Below are 17,699 nucleotides of genomic sequence, written 5' to 3'. Positions count from 1 at the left end.
CGCGGGGGGGAGGGGGGGGGCAGGCCGGAGCAATCTGTCCCTGCCCTTCAACAAGAAGGAGGGCAAGCCGAAGGAGGAGCCCCGACCCCGCAGTGTGGTAGACCTCACGCAGGACACCAAACCCGACAGCGACCGGAAAGTGAGCGTGGTGGAGAAGGCAGTGAAGGTCAGCGAGCGTCTCTCACCGTTCCTGGCTGAGCACATGCCAAATCGGGGCGTGGGTGGTGGGGAACCTAAGTCCAAGAACCCGCTGCAGAGCTCTTCCCTCAGCAACTGCAACGGCGGCGGGGACCCCATGCTGAAGGTCCTGGGTGCCGAGCAGGACCGCTGTGCCAAGGATCCCACTCGGCACGATGAGAACATGAGGCCTTCTGCGCACGCCCACTCCGAGCGGCTGGAGCGGGGGGAGCCCCTCCTGCCCTCCATGGGCGCTTTGCACGTCTCCTGCAGCTGCCCGTCCCCGCACCCCTCGCAGCCAGGGAAGATGACGCCAGCCACGACATTCCCTCTGCAGCCCGTCCATTCCAGCATGTATACCATCTTTCCGCCGGCCAAGGAGCTGGGGAGGGAGCACAAAGTCATCGCCCCCACCTTCGTGCCTTCGGTCGAAGCCTACGACGAGAGGAGCGGGCCCATCCAAATCGCCTCGCAGGCCCGTGACAACAAGGCAAAGGACAAGGACCTCGGTAAGGTGGGGGTGCTGCAGTCGCCCACGGAGCGATGCCTCGCGGATGCCTCCCGCACGCTCTTGTCCCAGGACTTTTCTTGCCACAGTGATGCCAAAAGGATGGAGGCTCTGAGGGAGAAGGGCTCCGTGATCAGGGCGAACTCCATGGCGCTGAAGAGACAGGTCACTTCGGAGCCCTTCCTCAACCGGCCAGGGCTGGGCTCTCCGGAGAGCAGGGAGTTCCTGGCCTCCAAGGACTTGCTGAAGCCGAGTCCAGAGGCAGAGCATCGCCCCTGTGAGCGGGACCGCTTCCAGCGATCCAGCTCCAAAGAGGCGGCAAAGGTTTACGGCACTTTGGACTCTTCCCGGCAGCACCTGGACCATGGTCAGTTGAAACCGCCTGAGCAGAAGTGGAAGCCCTTTGAAATGGGCAACTTTGCCACCACGCAGATGGCTGTGCTGGCTGCGCAGCACAACCACGTCACCCGGGCAGAGGAGGAAGCCAAGAAGGTCTACCTTGACCCCAGCGGCTTGCCACGGTCCTCGGTGGTGGGCTCACGGGGCGCTGCAGACGTCCTCCACCCCGCCTCCCACGGCGAAGGGTCAGCCATGCAGAGCCTCATCAAGTATAGCGGCAGCTTTGCCAAGGAGACCGCATCCCGGCAGAGCTGTGGCAAGAAGAGCCCCTTTGGCGGCTTGGGCAACATGAAGTTGGACTCTTCGCAGCTGGGTGCCTCCAAAGTGCAGCAGCTGCTGTCGCAGCAGCCAGCGAAGCAGCTGAAGAGGGACCCCGAGAGACCCGAGAGCGCCAAATCCTTTGGCCGCGAGAGCATCGGCTCCCAGGGTGAGGTGGAGGTGAGGCACTTGCCTGTCGGCATTGCCGTGGCCGTGGCCCGGCAGAAGGACAACAGCAGCAGCAGCAGCAGCAAACTGGGGCCCAGTTTGGCGGACCGGGATCGCTCGCTGTCTCTCAGCAGCATCAAAGGTAGGTTCCCCAGACCTGTCTTGGGATTTCCCTGTGGGATCTGTTCCCTGGGGAGAGCAGCCACCCAGTGCAGGCTGTACGGCGTGAGCTGAGTTTGGCATCCTCAGCTCTCTTTGCCTCCTGTTCCCGGCCAAGGGCGCGTTGTAGACCACAGCAGGGAGCGGGACTCCCCGTGCAAGAGGGAGTCCCCTTTCCCCCATGCCATCCGAGAACAACCCTTCTCCCCATGTTAGAGCCCTGTTAGCGAAGGGAGTGACAGAGAAACCCCTTAATCCACCTTCGTGCTGGTGATTTAGTCTCATGGTTTTGATGTAAGCCATGGTGCTGGCAGAAGGCAGATGGCTCCGGCGAGTGTTTTGGTGCTCTGCTTGGCTCGTGTAGCAAGATAACGCCTGGGGGCTGCCCAGCACGGGGAGAGCTCGGCTCTGGCGTGCCAAGGAGCGATGCCAAAGTGAGCAGTTGGCGAGCAATGGTTGGGTTTCCATTTTTAGCCTTTGCTTTTCCCATTTTTCAGCTTTCGCCCCCCTCTCCCAAACCTCCACGGCGAAAGGCGGTTTCTCTCGGCCGGCAGCCCCTCTCCCCATTCCCATCGCTTCCCGTTGCCCTCCCCACGGCCGGGCGGGAGCCGACTGAGGACCTCGTGGGCAGCACAGGGAGCTGTTTGTTCAGCCGTTCAATCATCCCAGACCCTCCCAGCTTGCGTTAAATGTAATTTACTGAGCCGAACTAAAAGGCTGCAAACAAGGGTTGAATTCTGGCAGGCCTCCGGGCTCGTTGCTAAGTGATGCAGTTGGCTTTCAGACAGAAAACAAGACTGCTTTTCTCCTCCTCTCGCCCCCCAAATGTTGCCCCCCCCTTTGTGTGCCAGGAGATATTCGTCTAATAACATTAGCTTGCTTGCGCTGAGTGGACGGTGCTTGAATGTTTAGACCTTTTAAGAAGGAGAAAGCAGGCTTTAGTTGGCTAATCTGTAGTATTTGGCAAGTAAAATGCAAGTATTTAGTGCCGGGCATTGGTTGTCAAGGAAACGGACCTAAGCCTTTCCTCCATGCATAACTGATTGAATTTTTCTATGCGGTCCGTGCGTCATGTTCATATATATAGACAAAATGATCATTCACTGTCCGGACAATCATCGGTCTGTACAGAAAAGGGACCGTCCTGCTGGCGGGGTGGGGGCTAGGCGGGAATTAGACGAATAAGAAAGTGTGTGTGTTTGGATGGGGGATGAGAAAAAGATGATAAACCCGCCTTTAAATAACGGGGCTCAAGTAATGTAGACGGGAGAGGGAGGAGCGGAGGTAAAATAATATATTTCTAATAAAGGCTGGGGGGTGTCAACTCACCTTCTGCCAAGGAGGAGAGGGAGGCTGTGAGTTAACCAAGGGCTTGCTCCATATTGCTGACACCGAAGAGGCAATTGGGGAAAATAAATAGGAGAAGGGGCTCCAAAGGGAGAAAACCTGGGCTAGGGAGTGGAAAGGGATTTGTGTGCGAGTGGGAATGCTGGCGGAGAGGCAGGAAGGGATGCTGGGGCTCTGGAGGGATTCATGAGCCCCGGTGCCTCGTGCCGTGGAGGCTGGGTAGTAAAATTGAGCAACAGAGGCTGCACAGGGCATCATTCAGCGAGTCGAGGAGGGGCTGGTTGGGGACAACCACTGCACGCAGTGTCCTGGCAGGCTGCAAGGGGAATGTGGTGACCCTTGGAAAGTCCTTCGGGAGGGAGAGGTGTGCGCCAGGCTTTAAAGCATGTTTGCTTTCTGCCTGAAGCCCATTGAAGGAGCCTTGGGGAGAGGAGCCGGGAGAGGTGGTGTCTTGTTCCTGGATTCCTTCTGACAGTAAAGGCTGAGGGAATTGGAGACCTGACAGCAAAAAAACCCACAGGCTGTCCAGGTTTGTGGAAATACACAGCGGGGCCCTCCTTGAAAAGACTGCTTGTCAGCAAAATAGACTTTATATTCCAAGATGCTTTCCCGTGTGCCAAACCTTATCCAGGCGGGAGAACGAGGACCCTGGAAAGGGCTGCCGGGAGCCAGGGTGCAGCCGTGCGAGGCCATGCTGTGCCGCTGAGCTCTGCGGGGTGCCGAGCATCGCCTGGGCAGGGGATGTGCTGGCAGGGTGCACCAAGAGCTTGGGGAGAAGCAAACACCGTCTTCCTGGCCCCATCAGACTGGCTGGCAGCTCGCTGCAAGCAGGGCTGGGATTTAGGAGCGGGTCATACCACCAAAGCATAACATGGACAGGGGCAACAGGGAATTACGGAAAAAATGCATGTGCAAGAAAGGAGCTAGGGAGAAAACTAGGGAAAAACAAGTCTAAAATCAGGCAGCTGGGGTGAGGATCTTGGATCAAATAAGGGAAGAGTGGCCCCAATACCTGGTCCTGGCAGGGCCAGCGAGGAGCTGCTCTTCACTGCTGTGAAGGTGCTTCCTAACCTCTCACAGGCGCAGCTGGTACCATGCCAGGCTGTATTTGCAAGAGCTGTTCTGACTCTGGTTGAGCCGTTTCTTGAGCCAAACATCCAGCCCCCCCTTTTTGGACTCTTGCCCTCATCTGCCATATGTGCCCCTGCCTCACCAGGCCCTTTCTTGTTGCACAGCTTGGGGCAGGGGGGATGCAGATTCCTGCTAACAGGTTGAATTACAGAGTGGAGCACGCTGGTTTTGTGAGGATCTGTAGTGTTGGTTCTGCCTGTTGCTGAAGGACAGGGCTTCAGAGCGTATCCACTGCTCCTAGACTGGTTTGCAAGAGCAGAAGGTGCTTCAGAAGGTGCAGCGATAAAATCCTCCCCCGTGAGATGGGTTAAGCAGGACTTTGTGGTTTGATGCATGGATTTAGGTGGGCCTTGTCTCCTTCTGAGGTGGGAAATCTGCCACTGTCCTTCAGCAAAAATGGTCCCATCGGTCTTGCTGTTCCCAGGCTGGTGGCTATCCTGTCCTGGGAGACTGGCCTGACCTGGCGAGTGGGTCCCTTGATGGCTTGAAGGCATGGACTTCAAACCACATGCACCTGGGTGCTACCAGGAGCCGCCTTAGTGAGAGTATCTTGATCACATAAACAGCCTTGTCCTGTCCTTTAGGGCTTGAACCTGATACAGCCTTAGGGACAGCGGCATTTGGGTGCGCTGCCTCCCAGGGTACTGCCTCTCCATGCTCAGAGGAGAGGGGACAGCTTTCCCTGGGCTGTTGCTCATGTCTGATAGTGCTGAGTTGTCTCCTAGGGCATGGACGCTCAGAAGATGATTGCGGGGATGAGAGGAGCCGCCACCGGGACAGCCATCTCCTGGCAGGGCGCTTGGAGCGGGATCAGGAAAAGCTGCTCAGGTGAGGGTTGGAGGGGGGGTCTCTTGCCACAGTGCCACAAGCCATGCTTGGGGACAGCCTGTCTGGAGGAGGGACACGGTTGCATCCATCCTGGTGAAGCTGATGGGCACGAGCCTTGCTGGCGCGGAGAAGAGTTCTGAGTGGGGTACCATGGGGTTGCAGGGCAGATCCTGAATCTGCAGCAGAGCAAACGTAAGAGACTGCTGCAAATCCATGCCTGCTCCAAAGAGACAAAAAGATGGGATGTTTTATTCTGGATGTGATGTTAGCCACCTCCATCACGGCTCTCCTTGAGTGTCTGACCCTAGTTTGCAAACACACTCGCTCAGCGGACTTGGTCCATAACCCTGGGCTTCTCCAGCCGCACAGTAACCCGCAGCACTCTGACCCTCTATCGCTCTCTCTCTTGCCTCCCCCATGACCAGAGAGAGCAAGGAATTGGCAGATTTTGCCCGGATACACCCCTCTGGCTGCGCCACGAACGGTTTGAACTCCAACCTCATGGTGACGGGAGGCCCAGCCTTGACGAGCTCCGGGCGCTGGTCTGCAGACCCGGCTTCGCACTTGGCAGCCCACCCCTGGCTCCCCAGGACGGGGAGCCCCTCCATGTGGCTGGCCAGCCATCCCTACGGTGAGTGTCCTGGGAGGGAGCGATGTGTCCATGGGGTTCACACACTGATGCAATCCAGGGAGAGGTGTTGCTAAGTACCCAGTGAAGCTGCTGTATGATCACAGGGGAAAGGGAAGGAGGTATTTTGGAGCAATCAGGTGGTAGATGACTTCTTGCATGGGTAGGAGCTGCCTGCATCCCCTGAGTTGTGTTTCTTCTTCCCCTGTGGTGTTACTTCATCCCCTGTGGTGTTTCTTCTTCCAGGACTTGGTCACCCTTCCCTGCACCAGGGCATGACTCCAGGCTTCCCCCCTGCCATGGGGGGAGCTCTCCCTTCCGCCTACCAGTTTGCCAGAGACCCGCAGTCGGGGCAGCTTGTTGTGATCCCCAGCGAGCACTTGCCACACTTCGGTAAGGATGTGAGCACGTCCCTGAGGACCATGCTTTGACAGCTGTGGGGGAAGCAGGCTTTGGAGAAGGCTAGATAGGAGCATAGGTACCCATGGGGACCAGCAGCCACAGCTCTAGGGTGGGTGTGAGCTGGCCTCTTGTTAGGTTTGTTTCAGAGATGGAAATGTGTAGTCCTCAGCAGTAACTCCTCATCCCCTGCAGGACTCTGCAGACTTTGGGTCCTTGATGAGGAGAAACTACTTGTGGGCTCAGCCAGGGACAGTCAAACCAAGGGTGTGTAGAGAGGAAAGCATGTGAGATGGCCCCAGGACCCATGGGGTGGTGGGAGTGGGGCTGCCGAGGGAAAGATCGCACCCTTTCCCGTCTGCATTTCTGGCTGCATTTCTGTATAGCCTGATGTTTGGCATCCCCCACACCCCTGGGACTGGGGTAGAAACAGATGCCCTGTGTGATCCTGAATCCTCTAGCCATCCCCATCCTCCTGCCTCTCTGACCGCATCTCTGCTCATTCCCCAGCGGAGCTGATGGACCGGGCACCCCCGCTGTGGCCCGCTATGTACCCCCCGACCAGGAGCTCCCTCCAGCATGCTCACCAGCTCCAGCTCCTCTCCCATCAGCAGCTGCTGCGGCAGCACGAGCTGTACATTCTGCAGCAGCAAGCAGCCCACGCCATGGAGCTACAGAGGAGTGCCCAGCTCGTGGTATGTTCTCAGGAGCTTCTTCCTTGGACATAAAAAGAGCCTGAAGTTGGGGTGTCTGGGGGGGGAAAAAGCAGCTGTGCCCATGTTGCAAATGTGTCTCAAAGGTATGGATGCATTGAGCGATCCTGCCCCGGGCTATGAGGCTTTCAGTGCATCCTGCATATCTGGGGTGGGTTTTGGAGGGGTTTGGTGTAGAGCTTTTAAGCAGTGTTGTCAGGAGAGCTGCCTAGCAGCAGCCCGACCTTGATTCCTTCCCTAGGGATGTCTCTGTTTAGTTGAGTGTTTTCATCCCTGGTCATCTCCATACAAACCTCCTGAGTGGCCCAGAGAAGCAGCTGCAATACTGGCAGCAATCACACGGGGTCCTGGAGCCAGCTTCCATTCACCAAATGATTTTGGAATTTGCAAGCTTTCACTTGGGTGTTTTACACCCATTTAATTTTTTCAGTGGTCATCTGGTTTTCAGTCTTCGTTTTACATGTGTGCTTTCTAGGCTGGAAACTTAAAAATGGTTTGCTTTGGTTGCAAGTGAAAGTTGAGACTCCCTTCACATGACTCCTGGAGCTGGGAATCTGTAAAGAAAACTATCACAGATCAGTGTCACCCTCCATCAGATTGGCCTTAAAGTGGTGTTGCACTGAGGAACATGTGTTCTGTTCCAGTCCGTGTTTGATAAGACCATGTTTTGGTCTTGTTCAGTGGTAGATCTGTGCTTTCCAGGAGCAGGTAGAGATGTCGTGCTGAGTTTTGCTTTGTTCTTGTCACAGGAGAGGTTGAAGGCGAACGAGCAGCGTGCAGATATGGAAGAGAAGGTGACGAAGCGGAGCCTGGACAGTGCCAAATCAGGCCTTTCCTCCTCTGCCCCGGGACTGGTGCACCGAAAACCACCTGTGCTGTCTCCCAGCGCCTCCACGTCCTACAGCAAGGCTGTGAGTCCACCTCCCCTCTCTCCCAGGGCCTCACCCGTGTCTGTGCTCAAAGCTGAGGTGATCCAAAAGATGGAGGAGCCACCTTCGCAGCCAGCCTACTCCTACCCCGCCACCCCCAGCTCCCATCCTTCCAGCCCGCCCCCCGCCTCTCCACCCCCTGCCCCTGCCATCCCTCCAAAGGAAGAGACGCCCGAGACCGTGGAGAAGAAAGACCTGGAGCTGGAAAAAGAGGCTGCTGGTCCATATCAGGCCTTATTCCCAGGTAAGAGAGCCCTGCTTTGGCAGAGTCCCGTTGTGTTTGTGCCTGCCTCCCTCTTTCTCCTTGGCTCTTTCCTGCTTCCATCCCTTCCCCTAGAGAAAAACCACATAGCTCCTCTAAAAGGCTGGGGAGAGGCAAGGACCAGGGGTGGTGTGATGGACTTGGATTGATGCCTGGGTCCTAGGGGCACCTGGGGCTTTAGGCTGTCTTCTTCCCTTGGGTCAAGCCTGGGTTGGTTCCTCCAGGGCTGGAGTCTCAGTGAGAGAAGGATCTCTCCCCAGTTGCAGGAGAGTGCTGGAAGGGTGTAGAAGGGACCTCTGGAGTGCTGATGCCTGTGGCAACTTGGACAGGAGGGAGGTGCCCAAAGCAGCCGTTGCTTGAGAATAGGAAAAGATGAGAGATGAAGGGAAGCCATCTCTATGCCTTAGTGAGAGAGGTGCTTTGGAGACCCGGCCATTACACAGCCTGTCCCTTCCGATGTTTTGCAGAGATCCCCCCAGGATATCCATTCCAGTCCCTGCCTCCCTCCTTTGGAAGACACTATCCCTACCTCCTCCAGCCCACCGCAGCATCTGATGCAGATGGCCTGGCTCCTGATGTCCCACTGCCTGCTGAAGGCTCTGAGCACATGGAACTTTCCCCAGAGGTCAAGCCCATCCACCTGTCTCCGTCCAAAATGCTAGAGCCCATCCAAGCAGCAGCAGAAGAGGAGTCCTTGGAAGAGAGGGTGAAATCAGAGGTGCAGATGGAGGAAAGCCAGGAAGGCATCTGTGAGCAGGACGTGGGGACTCTGAACATCACCGCCTCTGCAGCCGTCCCAGTGCAGAATGTGGACAATTGCAATCTCCTGTTGCATCAAGGTGAAGCCCTGGGTGCTATGGAGCAGGACCAGGAAGACCTCCAGAGCTGCCCACCTCCTTACCAGGTTGTGGCCTGCCCTGCAGAAGCAGAGGCTCAGGCAGAGACTGGGAGTGGAGCAGAGACCTGCTCTGTGCACATGGACTATGACGGTTCGCTCGTGCACACAGAGAACGAGCCACCTGAGATGGACTTGACGCCCCAGCGGGAGGAGGCCTCTGTAGCCATGGATCTGCAGAATGCCGATGTGCCCCGGGGGCGGGAGTTTCCTAACCTGCCCCCTGAGGAGGGGGAGCAGGAGCCAGAGATCCCTTCCTACACGGAAGAGGCAATCTCTTGCCAAATCCCAGCTCTGGACATCAAGCCGGGCGACCCACTGGCTGGGATGAACGCTTTGGTGCCTGCCACAGAAATGCCTCAGGCTTGTTCCTTGTTGACCACCGCCAGTGTCACTCCATCCCAGTTGAAGGTGGAGGTGTTACCTGACCAGGCCTTGGAGCATTCCTTCCTGCAAGGGATCACTTTGCTGAGTGAAATTGCAGAGATGGAGCTGGAGAAAAGGAAGCAAGAAATACAAAGTAAGTTGCAAGTGCGGAGTCTGGCCAGCCTTGGGCCAGGTTGGGTCTCCCTGCATACGGCCCTGGCACGCTTTGTGTGGGCAGAGGAGCAGAGGCACAGGTGGGATCTCTTGCAAACTCAGCCAGGCAGCAAGGAGAGCATTGCCCTGTAGTTGCAGGAGTGGCTGGTACTTTGGATGGAGTTGGAGCAGGGTTTTTGCTGCAGTAGGCTGAGCTACGTGTGGCTTTTGTACCGCTCTCCCCTTCCAAAGGCCCTCGCCATGTCTAGACAGTTTGTGGTATGTGTAGCGGAAACGGAGCCCCACTTGCCGAGAGCTGCCAGGGTAACACCCTTCTGGCAGGCCCTGAGTCTACAGTCTGTCAGGGTTTGGCACAAGAGGCCCCAGTAGCTCCAGATGATGCTTTCCAAGAGCTTGGCAGGTCCTGAAAAGATCTCACCTTCCAGTAACTTCCTGAGGCGAGACGTGATGGGAACTGCCAGTTGCACCATGGCTGGGCACAACAGGAGATCTCAAGTGGGGGCCAAGGGTGGCTGGGAAGCTCTTTGAGCTGCCATGGTCCAGAAAGAGACATCAGCCTCTCCTTGTGCCTGCTGGAGAAGCAGCCTTGGAGAGTGAACCTCTATAGCTTTTTTTTCTGTCCTCAGCAGGTCCAGAGAGTTTTCCTGTCCGGCCAACACTGGAGAGTTTGCTGGCTGCCAGCACCCACATGCTCATGGAAGTACTTTCCACCCCCTTTATGGAAAGTCTGAAAACCATCCGTCTGCCTCGAGAGCTGAATCCCAACAAAAAGTACAGCTGGATGCAGAAGAAAGATGAACCTGTAAGTAGCTCTTAGTGTGGCTGAGCCTGAAAAACCACGGTGCATCCACTCACCACGGCTTGCTCTTCCAGCCGCAGTTTGCCACCCGGCTTGTGTTACCCTTCTGCATTCAGCAAAGTGAGCCGGCGCTTCCCTCACATCGTGTTCGTAGCTGTGCAGGAGTCGGTGTGGTGCGGTTTAGCTTCCTCCCTTGTTTGTGAATCAACACCATTGATCTCAGCAGGACCCTCAGCAGCCCTAGAAGTGGTGTTTGTAATACAAAGCCAGCAGGAACTCGTATGTTACTGCTTTGGCAGGGGGGGATAAATGAAGATAGTGGCAGGAGGGTTTTTCCTTGTTTTTATTTTGCTGACTCTTCCCCGTGGGAGAGACTGACAAATTATTTTGTACCCAGCAAGTAAGTGTTCCAAGACAGAGAATATTTTGATCTGTCTTTTTAAATAAAGGAAGAGAGACTCCATGGGTGTATTTTACCTTGCAGGTTCTTTCCTGGGGTTGCTTTCCCTCAAAGCTGATACCATCCCATCCATAAGACACAGAACATCTTTGCTTGGGTGGTTTTGCATGGGTACCACTCTAGGGCTGTGCCTGTTGTGGGTGAGGGTGCTCTGCTCCACTGTAAGCATGGAGGGCTTCCCTGCCAGGCCTCAGATCTTGGCCATTGCAAGGACACCCCACTGTGCACTGATCTAGATGGGGGCCTGGACATGTCCTGACTTCCTCGCCCCCTTTTGCATCCCCACCCCAGATGTACTCCATCAAATCAGCCATTGAGAATATGGATGCAATGGAGCTGGACTACAGGATGAGGCTGGCGGAGCTGCTGCTCCGGTACAAGGAGAAGCAGCGGGAGCTGGTGAAGCTGCAGCGCCGCAGGGACTCCGAGTAAGTCGCAAGCTGCTCACTCGGTCTTTTTTTTTCCAGCTGGGCACTTTCACTGCCTCTCGGTCCAGGAGAGAAAACAGCCCTCCATCCCTCCCTGTCTCCTCTCCTCTCCTCTCCTCCTGGTATGGTCCGCCAGAGCTTTGCACAACACACTCCTAGGCTATGTGACACGACAGCCTGGTCACTGGTGAACGCAGCTGGGAGACCGTATTAGAGACAACCTTGGCTTCAGCAGCTCAGTTTAGCGGTTTGGTGACAGGCGAAGGTTCTGGGTTGGCTCCCGTTCTTGCTTGCTTTCTTTTGATTTTTTTCCCTTTTTCTTCTTTTTTGGATTTATTTGCTTTATTTTTTTTTTTTCCTGTTTTTTTGCTCTTTGGTTGCAAAATTTGCTTTTGCTTTTTTTTTCTTTGCTTTTTCTTTTTTTTGTTGCCTTGGTTAACAGTGAAGCGTGTGGTTTTTTTAAAGGGAAAAGCATGACGAGAAAAGTAGAAGCTTGGCGAGAAGAGGCCCTGGAAGGCCCAGGAAGAGGAAACTTGGATCAAGCGCTCTGTCACCCATTAAGGAGAGAGGGAAGAGTGACAGCAAGAGTGGAAAGTAAGGCTGGAATTTGGGGAAGATGGGAAAATGGCAGGGTCGCTGCACCAGGGTCTACTTGGGGAGAGCATCTCGGATGCGGCGGGGGCTCACTGTGGCGTTGTGTTGGCAGGCCGGTCTCTGGCGGCAGCGGTGTTGTGGAAGCGTGTGCATTTAACGTGAGTGTGTCTTTGCAGTGGGAATACGGTGCCAGCCTCCTCCCTCCCCGCTGGTAGAGCACGTGTCTGTGGTATTGTGTGCAAGTAGGACAGGCTGAGTTGAGCGGCGGTGAGGTGATGCAGAGCAGCCGGCTGGGCAGGGACCTGTAGGTGAGCTCTTGGTGTCAGGGAGCGCATCCTCATGTGTTTTCAGGAGAGCGGATGGTGCCAACGGTTGCTGTAGAGCTAATTGATGCTGGTGTCAAAAACTGGAAGGACAGGACTGTTTGAGGTTATCTACTTCGTAGGGCCTTTCTGCTGTGTTTCTGCTGTCTTCATCTCCTGTTCCCTTAATCAGTGGGAGTTGGTTTTGCCTGACCTCTCTCTTTCAAGTGTCTGGATCATTCTGTCTGCTGCTTTCTTCTCTTTTGCAAGTCCAGGTGCTCTTGTTTGGATGCTTGGATCTCACCACCGTTGGCCATCTAACGGTCTATGAATGGCCAAGTCCCTCCAATGGGAAGGCACCTCTGAGCTGTCTCCCTGTGTGCTATGTATTTTTGCAAATGTCCTTTCAAGGCTACAAATTAGATTCGGGTATCCAGCTCCCACTGACCATGTGCTTCTGAAAATCTGTCCTCTTGGTGGCTTTGTGTTTTGCTCCTCTTGTTTGGATGGCTGGGCAGGCTGGAGGCATCCAGAGGTGGCTGGAGTTGTGCATGTGTGCGTGCATGATTGTGTTGTGTGTGCACGCCCCCAACCCTGAGCCAATGTCCAGGGCCTGAGGTGTTGGTTTAGCTGTCTGTGGAGGTCAGCAGAGTGGCCGGACGGGACGAGAAATGCCTGGAAGCTGAGAAGTCTGCCCCATGCTTTGTGGTGGTGGTATGACCTGGGCCAGCAGGCTTAGCATGAAGGAGGTGGCATAGGAGAGCTTTTAATGGAGGCTTGGTAGAGGTCTTGAGGTGTGAACTGATCATCCATCAGATAGTTACAGGAGACAGCTGGGGAGCAGTGAAAGATGTGCTTGTAGTCTCACCTACCTTATTTTTTGTTTTCTTTATCATTTATTTATCCTCTCCTTTCCCCCCCAAATCCCAAAGCGAGACCGAAGATGCAGATCCCAAATGCCTCTCGCAGAGTGGCCAGGCTTGTGAAGTGGATTGCCTGTCCTTTGAGCGAGCTGGTCCCTGCAGTGCCCTTGTCCCTCTGTGCCACCCTGCGTGGCGGTTTCTTACCACCTCCTTGCTCGTACCCGAGCAACCAGAGCAAGTGTCTGGGCAGTGAGGCACCTCCCTGGGCCTCGGGAGTCTCTCTCTGCATCTACAGAGTCCATGAAAGTAGAAGTGGGAAAAGACCTACAGGGCCTGCTCAGCTGTCTGTCCTTCCCTCTGCTCCTCTATACCAAATCAGGCACTTTTTGGTGGCTGTCACTCAAGACACTGAATACTTCCTTTCAGAGACCACCTTGCAAGTCTCTGATTTCAGGCACCCTCTTTTGTGCTGGTGGCCAAGAGTGTGCAAGAAGGGCTCCTTGGCTCTTCTGTTTGGTGAAAAACCTTGTCCAAACTGCTGTCTCTTCACATGGACTTGGCTCCCGTTTAGGATCCCCACTGTCCTAGGAGGCCTTTAACCTCACTTTTGAACTTGATGGGGATCACAGGGAGGAAAGCCCCCCACCTTGACCCATCCTGTGCTTGGCTTGCAGACTGAGCAAGTCCTTGTTGCTCTCTGAAGACTCCGAGACTGGCGAGGGCATGAAGAAGAGGCACAAAGGGGCCCTCCCGGAGGAGGACGAGGATGTGGAGAGTGGCAGTGGCAAGATGAAAGGGAGGAACCAGAGCTGGGAAGAGCATGATGCGGCTCCCAGCTTCTCAAACGAGGTCAGTGCCCTCATGGGGAACATGGAGCCACGGGCCAAAAGCAGATCTCTTTCCTGCCTTGCTAGTGTTGGCTTGCACTGGATAACTCCTCCTGATCTTGGAGCGTCTGCTCTCGGTTCAGGGTTTAGAAGCTTTTCATGAGAGGACTGTCTGTGCGGTGGAAGGGTGTTCGCAAAGGCTACGGTTGGCTTATGGAGTTTGTACCTCTTTGGTAGGCAGCAGAGAGACAAGCGCCTTCGAGCCAGCCAGAGCATTGCAGCGTTGTGCTAGCTCTGAATCCAGAGCAGTGCTTGTCTTACCCCTTTGCCTGTCGAGACAGCGGAGGGGAACGGACTTCCCGAAGTGAGGGAGGAAAGGGAATGCAACCTTGCTATTTTAAATGCAGGGTTTTCTTCTGCTCCTGCTGAGGCGATGAGATATTTACTGGAGCTTTAAGCTGCTGATGAAATCCAAAGTGCATACAGGCGAAGTACTGAGTTACAGCTGCTGTTATCTAGCTGTAGCACAAGTAAAGTATATTTACTTTTTTCAAGAAGCAAGAAAATACTGAAAAGGGTGTAACAGCCCTGGCTATAATGCAGTGGTGCTGATGCTCTTGCTGAGAGGTATTTGGGTCTTTTTGGCATCCCAGCCTCTGGAACTTGTTGATTATGTGGAAATCCGTATTCATTTGGCTGGGGTTTTGGGTAAAGAAGATTTCTTAATCCTCACAATTTAGAGAAAAGCTTGTAAAACCAACCCAAACGTATCCTAAAGACCAGAAGGTGTGGAGAAAAAGGAACTCCAAAACATGGTGTTCTATGAACATATTTCTTTTGGAAGCAAGCTCAATTTTTCTAAGTTAGTCTTGCGGTTTTGTAGTGCTCGATAAGGGTAGAGCTGTGCTGTTTGCTGACATCTTCATCTTCTTCCTCCCTAGCACCATAGTGGGTTATGGCAACTGGGGCTTAAACCCATCGTTTTGAGGCCTTACTAACTAGTATGAATAAGAGACTGTTATGAGGGCTAGTAAAATACCTCAGGTCTGCCATGATATCTGCTCTGTATTCACCTGTGTCTCTTCCTTTCACCTCGGCAGTTAAAGCTCAAGAAGAAGAAGGTACCATCAGATCAGGAGCAGCTGGCCAGCAAGCTTGACAAGGCCCTGTCGCTCACCAAACAAGACAAGCTCAAATCCCCTTTTAAGTTTGCCGACAGCTCTGGGGGAAAGCCAAAAACTAGTGGAGGTGGCAGCAGATACCTCCCACCCCACGAGGCTCTGCCAAGCAAAGAGGAGAAGAAGAGCCTGGCCAAGAACCTGGGCCTGTCACTGAAAACCACCAAGGAAGGTAAAAACAAAGTGGCTGCCAAAATGAAGAAAATGGAGGTGGGGTTAAAAGTCAAAAATCAGCTCAAGGTTTCCCATTCACCAGCAATATCTGAAGTTAGCAGCTACTCCTATAGTAAGTAACTCCTCATTTATCTCTCATTTATCTCTTCTTGCGGTGTAATTTATTGTGTGGGCTTGTGGTGGGGGTTTCTGGCCTCTGGGAAGGGGTCTTTTTTTGGGGCTGGTTTTGCTCATGAATGAAAGGTGACCTCTTCCCTGGCTATGCTGCTGTGTCTTTGGGGTGAGCATGAGTTGTCTGCCCAACTTGCCATCCAAGAGGTAGCGTCTCTTCCTGGCCTGCGTTGTACTGATCATCAGTGGGGAAAAACGCTTTAAAAAAGAAGTTGACCCACATCCTTGATTTCGGTGGGAGTAGGCACTCTCCATCTACCGGTCAAATGAGGACTCATAGTCTCTGCTCCAGGAGGTGGTTAACGGTTGACTTTCAAGGTCCTCGGTGAGTTGGGTAGGAATGGTTTTAGGATTATGCCATGGAGACATTTGGAGAAGGCAAATGTCTCCATGGCATAATGGAGGCATCCGGGGGCACTGATGTTCTTAAGCATCCTCCTGCCCTTCAGTGTTTTTACTTGGTTCCTGGCTGACTGTGCTCAGCCTTCCCATCTGTCTCATCAGTGTTCATCTGCACCCTGGCATCCTGTGTACTGATTGCCATTTCGGAACCCAGAGTGCACTCGAGGCAAAGGTTCCTGCAACTGAGTGGAGCTAGGAACCCCTGTTACAGAAGGAAAAAGCTGAATTGCAGATAGCATTGGGAAGGTGGTAGAACCAGAGGTAAAAGAGTCTTTAATGGTTCAGGCAGACAGTGGGACAGAGAGCATGTGAGGGACTTCGGAGTTTATGGTTTGAGGCCTGGTTGCGTAATTGTCTTAGCTCACTTCCATATGCATCTTTTCCTTTGCTTGCAGTTATTTAAGTCCCGTGTTAAAACTCTTATGGCGTGTTTGTGTTCATAACAAATCTATCTCTTGGTGCAACACTGGTTTCAAAATGGGAAGATGGTGAGCTAGCAATTCTCCAACTGAACAAATGTTTGGCATGATGTTAGCCATTTACACGGCAAAATAGGATTCGTTGTGTCCACTGGACTTGAACACAGCCTTTGGCTGGACATGCTGAACGCACCACCCAACAGTTCTGTTCTTGAATGTGCTTCACTCCCGAGGACAGACATGTGGCTCCTAAACTGGGAGCTCTGGAGCTAATGGGGAGAGGAGGCATGGGCTGTTGCTGGAGCAAAAAGCCTTGGCTTATGGCAAAGGAAGCTTTTGCAGTGCCCTGGCACTTGGTACTGTGGTTTCATGAACAAAACCTCCCTCCCAGACCTAAGGGAGCTGCTGTTTCACCTCTCTCCTCTCCAGCGAGTCTCCTGGTATAGGAATGTGCCCCTTCGCCACACAGATCTCAGTGCAGGAGGATCATTGTCACTGAGGAACCGACTCTGAAATGGCTCAACCAAAGCTGGTTTTTCAGCTGTGTGCAGGTTCAAGGAAAGGGCTTTAGCCTGTCAGTTGGTCACTCAAGTGTGGTGGATTTGGGGAGGCAGGTCGAGCATATGGCAGCACCTCCCATGACTGGTGGGCTGCTCTTGTAGAGGAGGAGAAGCGGGACTGGTGCCAAGTCCTTCTGCCTCCTAACCTCACAGATTTTCTAGCTGGAATCCTGAAAACCTTGGGCATAGATCCAAAGGGTGAGCTGAGCATCCTATTCCCACACATTTTAACAGAAGTCAGATGCCCCAAATAATTTGCCTATTTGGGCTTTGGGCCTCCTAAACTTGCTATCCCTTGTTCCTTAATCTCCACAATCAACATGGTGGAGGTGGGAAGCGGTGCCTGACCTGGACTGACACTGGAGAGCATCTTCTGCTGCTTGCAGGCCGGAACGGTCCCCATTGCACTGTCCGTAACGCTGTGGAGCTGATGGTACATTTGTGACCCAGGAGGTGACAATTCATACCCGCTTTTATTGCATCCAGGGGTACCATATACTTCTCGTTGACCCCTCATCAGATACCAGAGGGGACCGCTGGATAACTTCTCACCGCCCGTGGGGTTTGGCAGCTTTGTAAAGCCACAGTTCACAAACTGAGGAGTGGCTTGGTCCCTGCTCCATTTCAGTGTCCTTCATATTGCACGCTGCGGCACATCTGGGGTGGCGTGTTTGGAGTTAGACATTTAGAGTTGCCCGCTTGGCAGCTGGGCTTGCTCCTGCTGCCCAAGTCAAAAACCCTCTGGGAGAGTTGGTTCATGTAGAAAAGGAGATTTAGGTCAGAGTGTTGAACATAACCATGGTTAAGACTAATTCAGGTGGATGGCCCAGTTGTTGGCATCGCTGCATCTTCGGTAGCAGAAATGTCTACCTCAGATTTCTGCTCCTGAGCTGAGAACACCACTTGGATCCTGTCTCAAGGGAGGACAGGAGTTGTTTGGCCTAGGTGGAGAGTGTCTACTTCTGACTGAAAGATGGAAATACGTATTTCTGTGTTTATTTGGCTCCCACTTGCTGAGCCCAGGATTTGTGATGGAGGGACCCATCGGGGGTGGAAAATGGCGGCACACGGCCCCTCCTGCAGCTGCTTTTCCCTCCTGGTTTATAGCTTCTTCCCAAAGAAACGCACCAAAGCACCGCCCAAAAAACCCCAAATCCCCGTTTTCTGATGTAACGCTCTTC

At 53.9% G+C, this 17,699-nt stretch overlaps 2 protein-coding genes across 2 annotated transcripts in view; both read left to right on the top strand.

Moving 5' to 3' along the window:
• The window catches only part of LOC118453012 (trinucleotide repeat-containing gene 18 protein-like), a 7,677-nt gene extending 7,576 nt beyond the window's left edge, over positions 1 to 101 (top strand). Inside the window, exon 4 of the mRNA XM_035901341.1 lies at positions 56 to 101. Within this exon, the coding sequence (XP_035757234.1) occupies positions 56 to 101 (46 nt within the window). The remainder of the gene's footprint in view (positions 1 to 55) is intronic.
• TNRC18 (trinucleotide repeat containing 18) overlaps positions 98 to 17,699 on the top strand; it is a 38,153-nt gene continuing 20,551 nt past the window's right edge. The window contains exons 1-12 of the mRNA XM_035901340.1: positions 98 to 1,652; positions 4,873 to 4,975; positions 5,401 to 5,606; positions 5,850 to 5,996; positions 6,513 to 6,697; positions 7,465 to 7,888; positions 8,374 to 9,321; positions 9,968 to 10,143; positions 10,892 to 11,028; positions 11,494 to 11,622; positions 13,462 to 13,636; positions 14,715 to 15,082. Of these exons, the coding sequence (XP_035757233.1) occupies positions 203 to 1,652; positions 4,873 to 4,975; positions 5,401 to 5,606; positions 5,850 to 5,996; positions 6,513 to 6,697; positions 7,465 to 7,888; positions 8,374 to 9,321; positions 9,968 to 10,143; positions 10,892 to 11,028; positions 11,494 to 11,622; positions 13,462 to 13,636; positions 14,715 to 15,082 (4,448 nt within the window). The 5' untranslated portion in view covers positions 98 to 202. The remainder of the gene's footprint in view (positions 1,653 to 4,872; positions 4,976 to 5,400; positions 5,607 to 5,849; positions 5,997 to 6,512; positions 6,698 to 7,464; positions 7,889 to 8,373; positions 9,322 to 9,967; positions 10,144 to 10,891; positions 11,029 to 11,493; positions 11,623 to 13,461; positions 13,637 to 14,714; positions 15,083 to 17,699) is intronic.

The sequence above is a fragment of the Egretta garzetta genome, unplaced genomic scaffold (genome assembly GCF_000687185.1).
Source record: "Egretta garzetta isolate BGI_Z169 unplaced genomic scaffold, ASM68718v1 scaffold299, whole genome shotgun sequence".
Classification (NCBI taxonomy): domain Eukaryota; kingdom Metazoa; phylum Chordata; class Aves; order Pelecaniformes; family Ardeidae; genus Egretta; species Egretta garzetta.
This window is presented reverse-complemented; position numbering and strand designations above follow the sequence as displayed.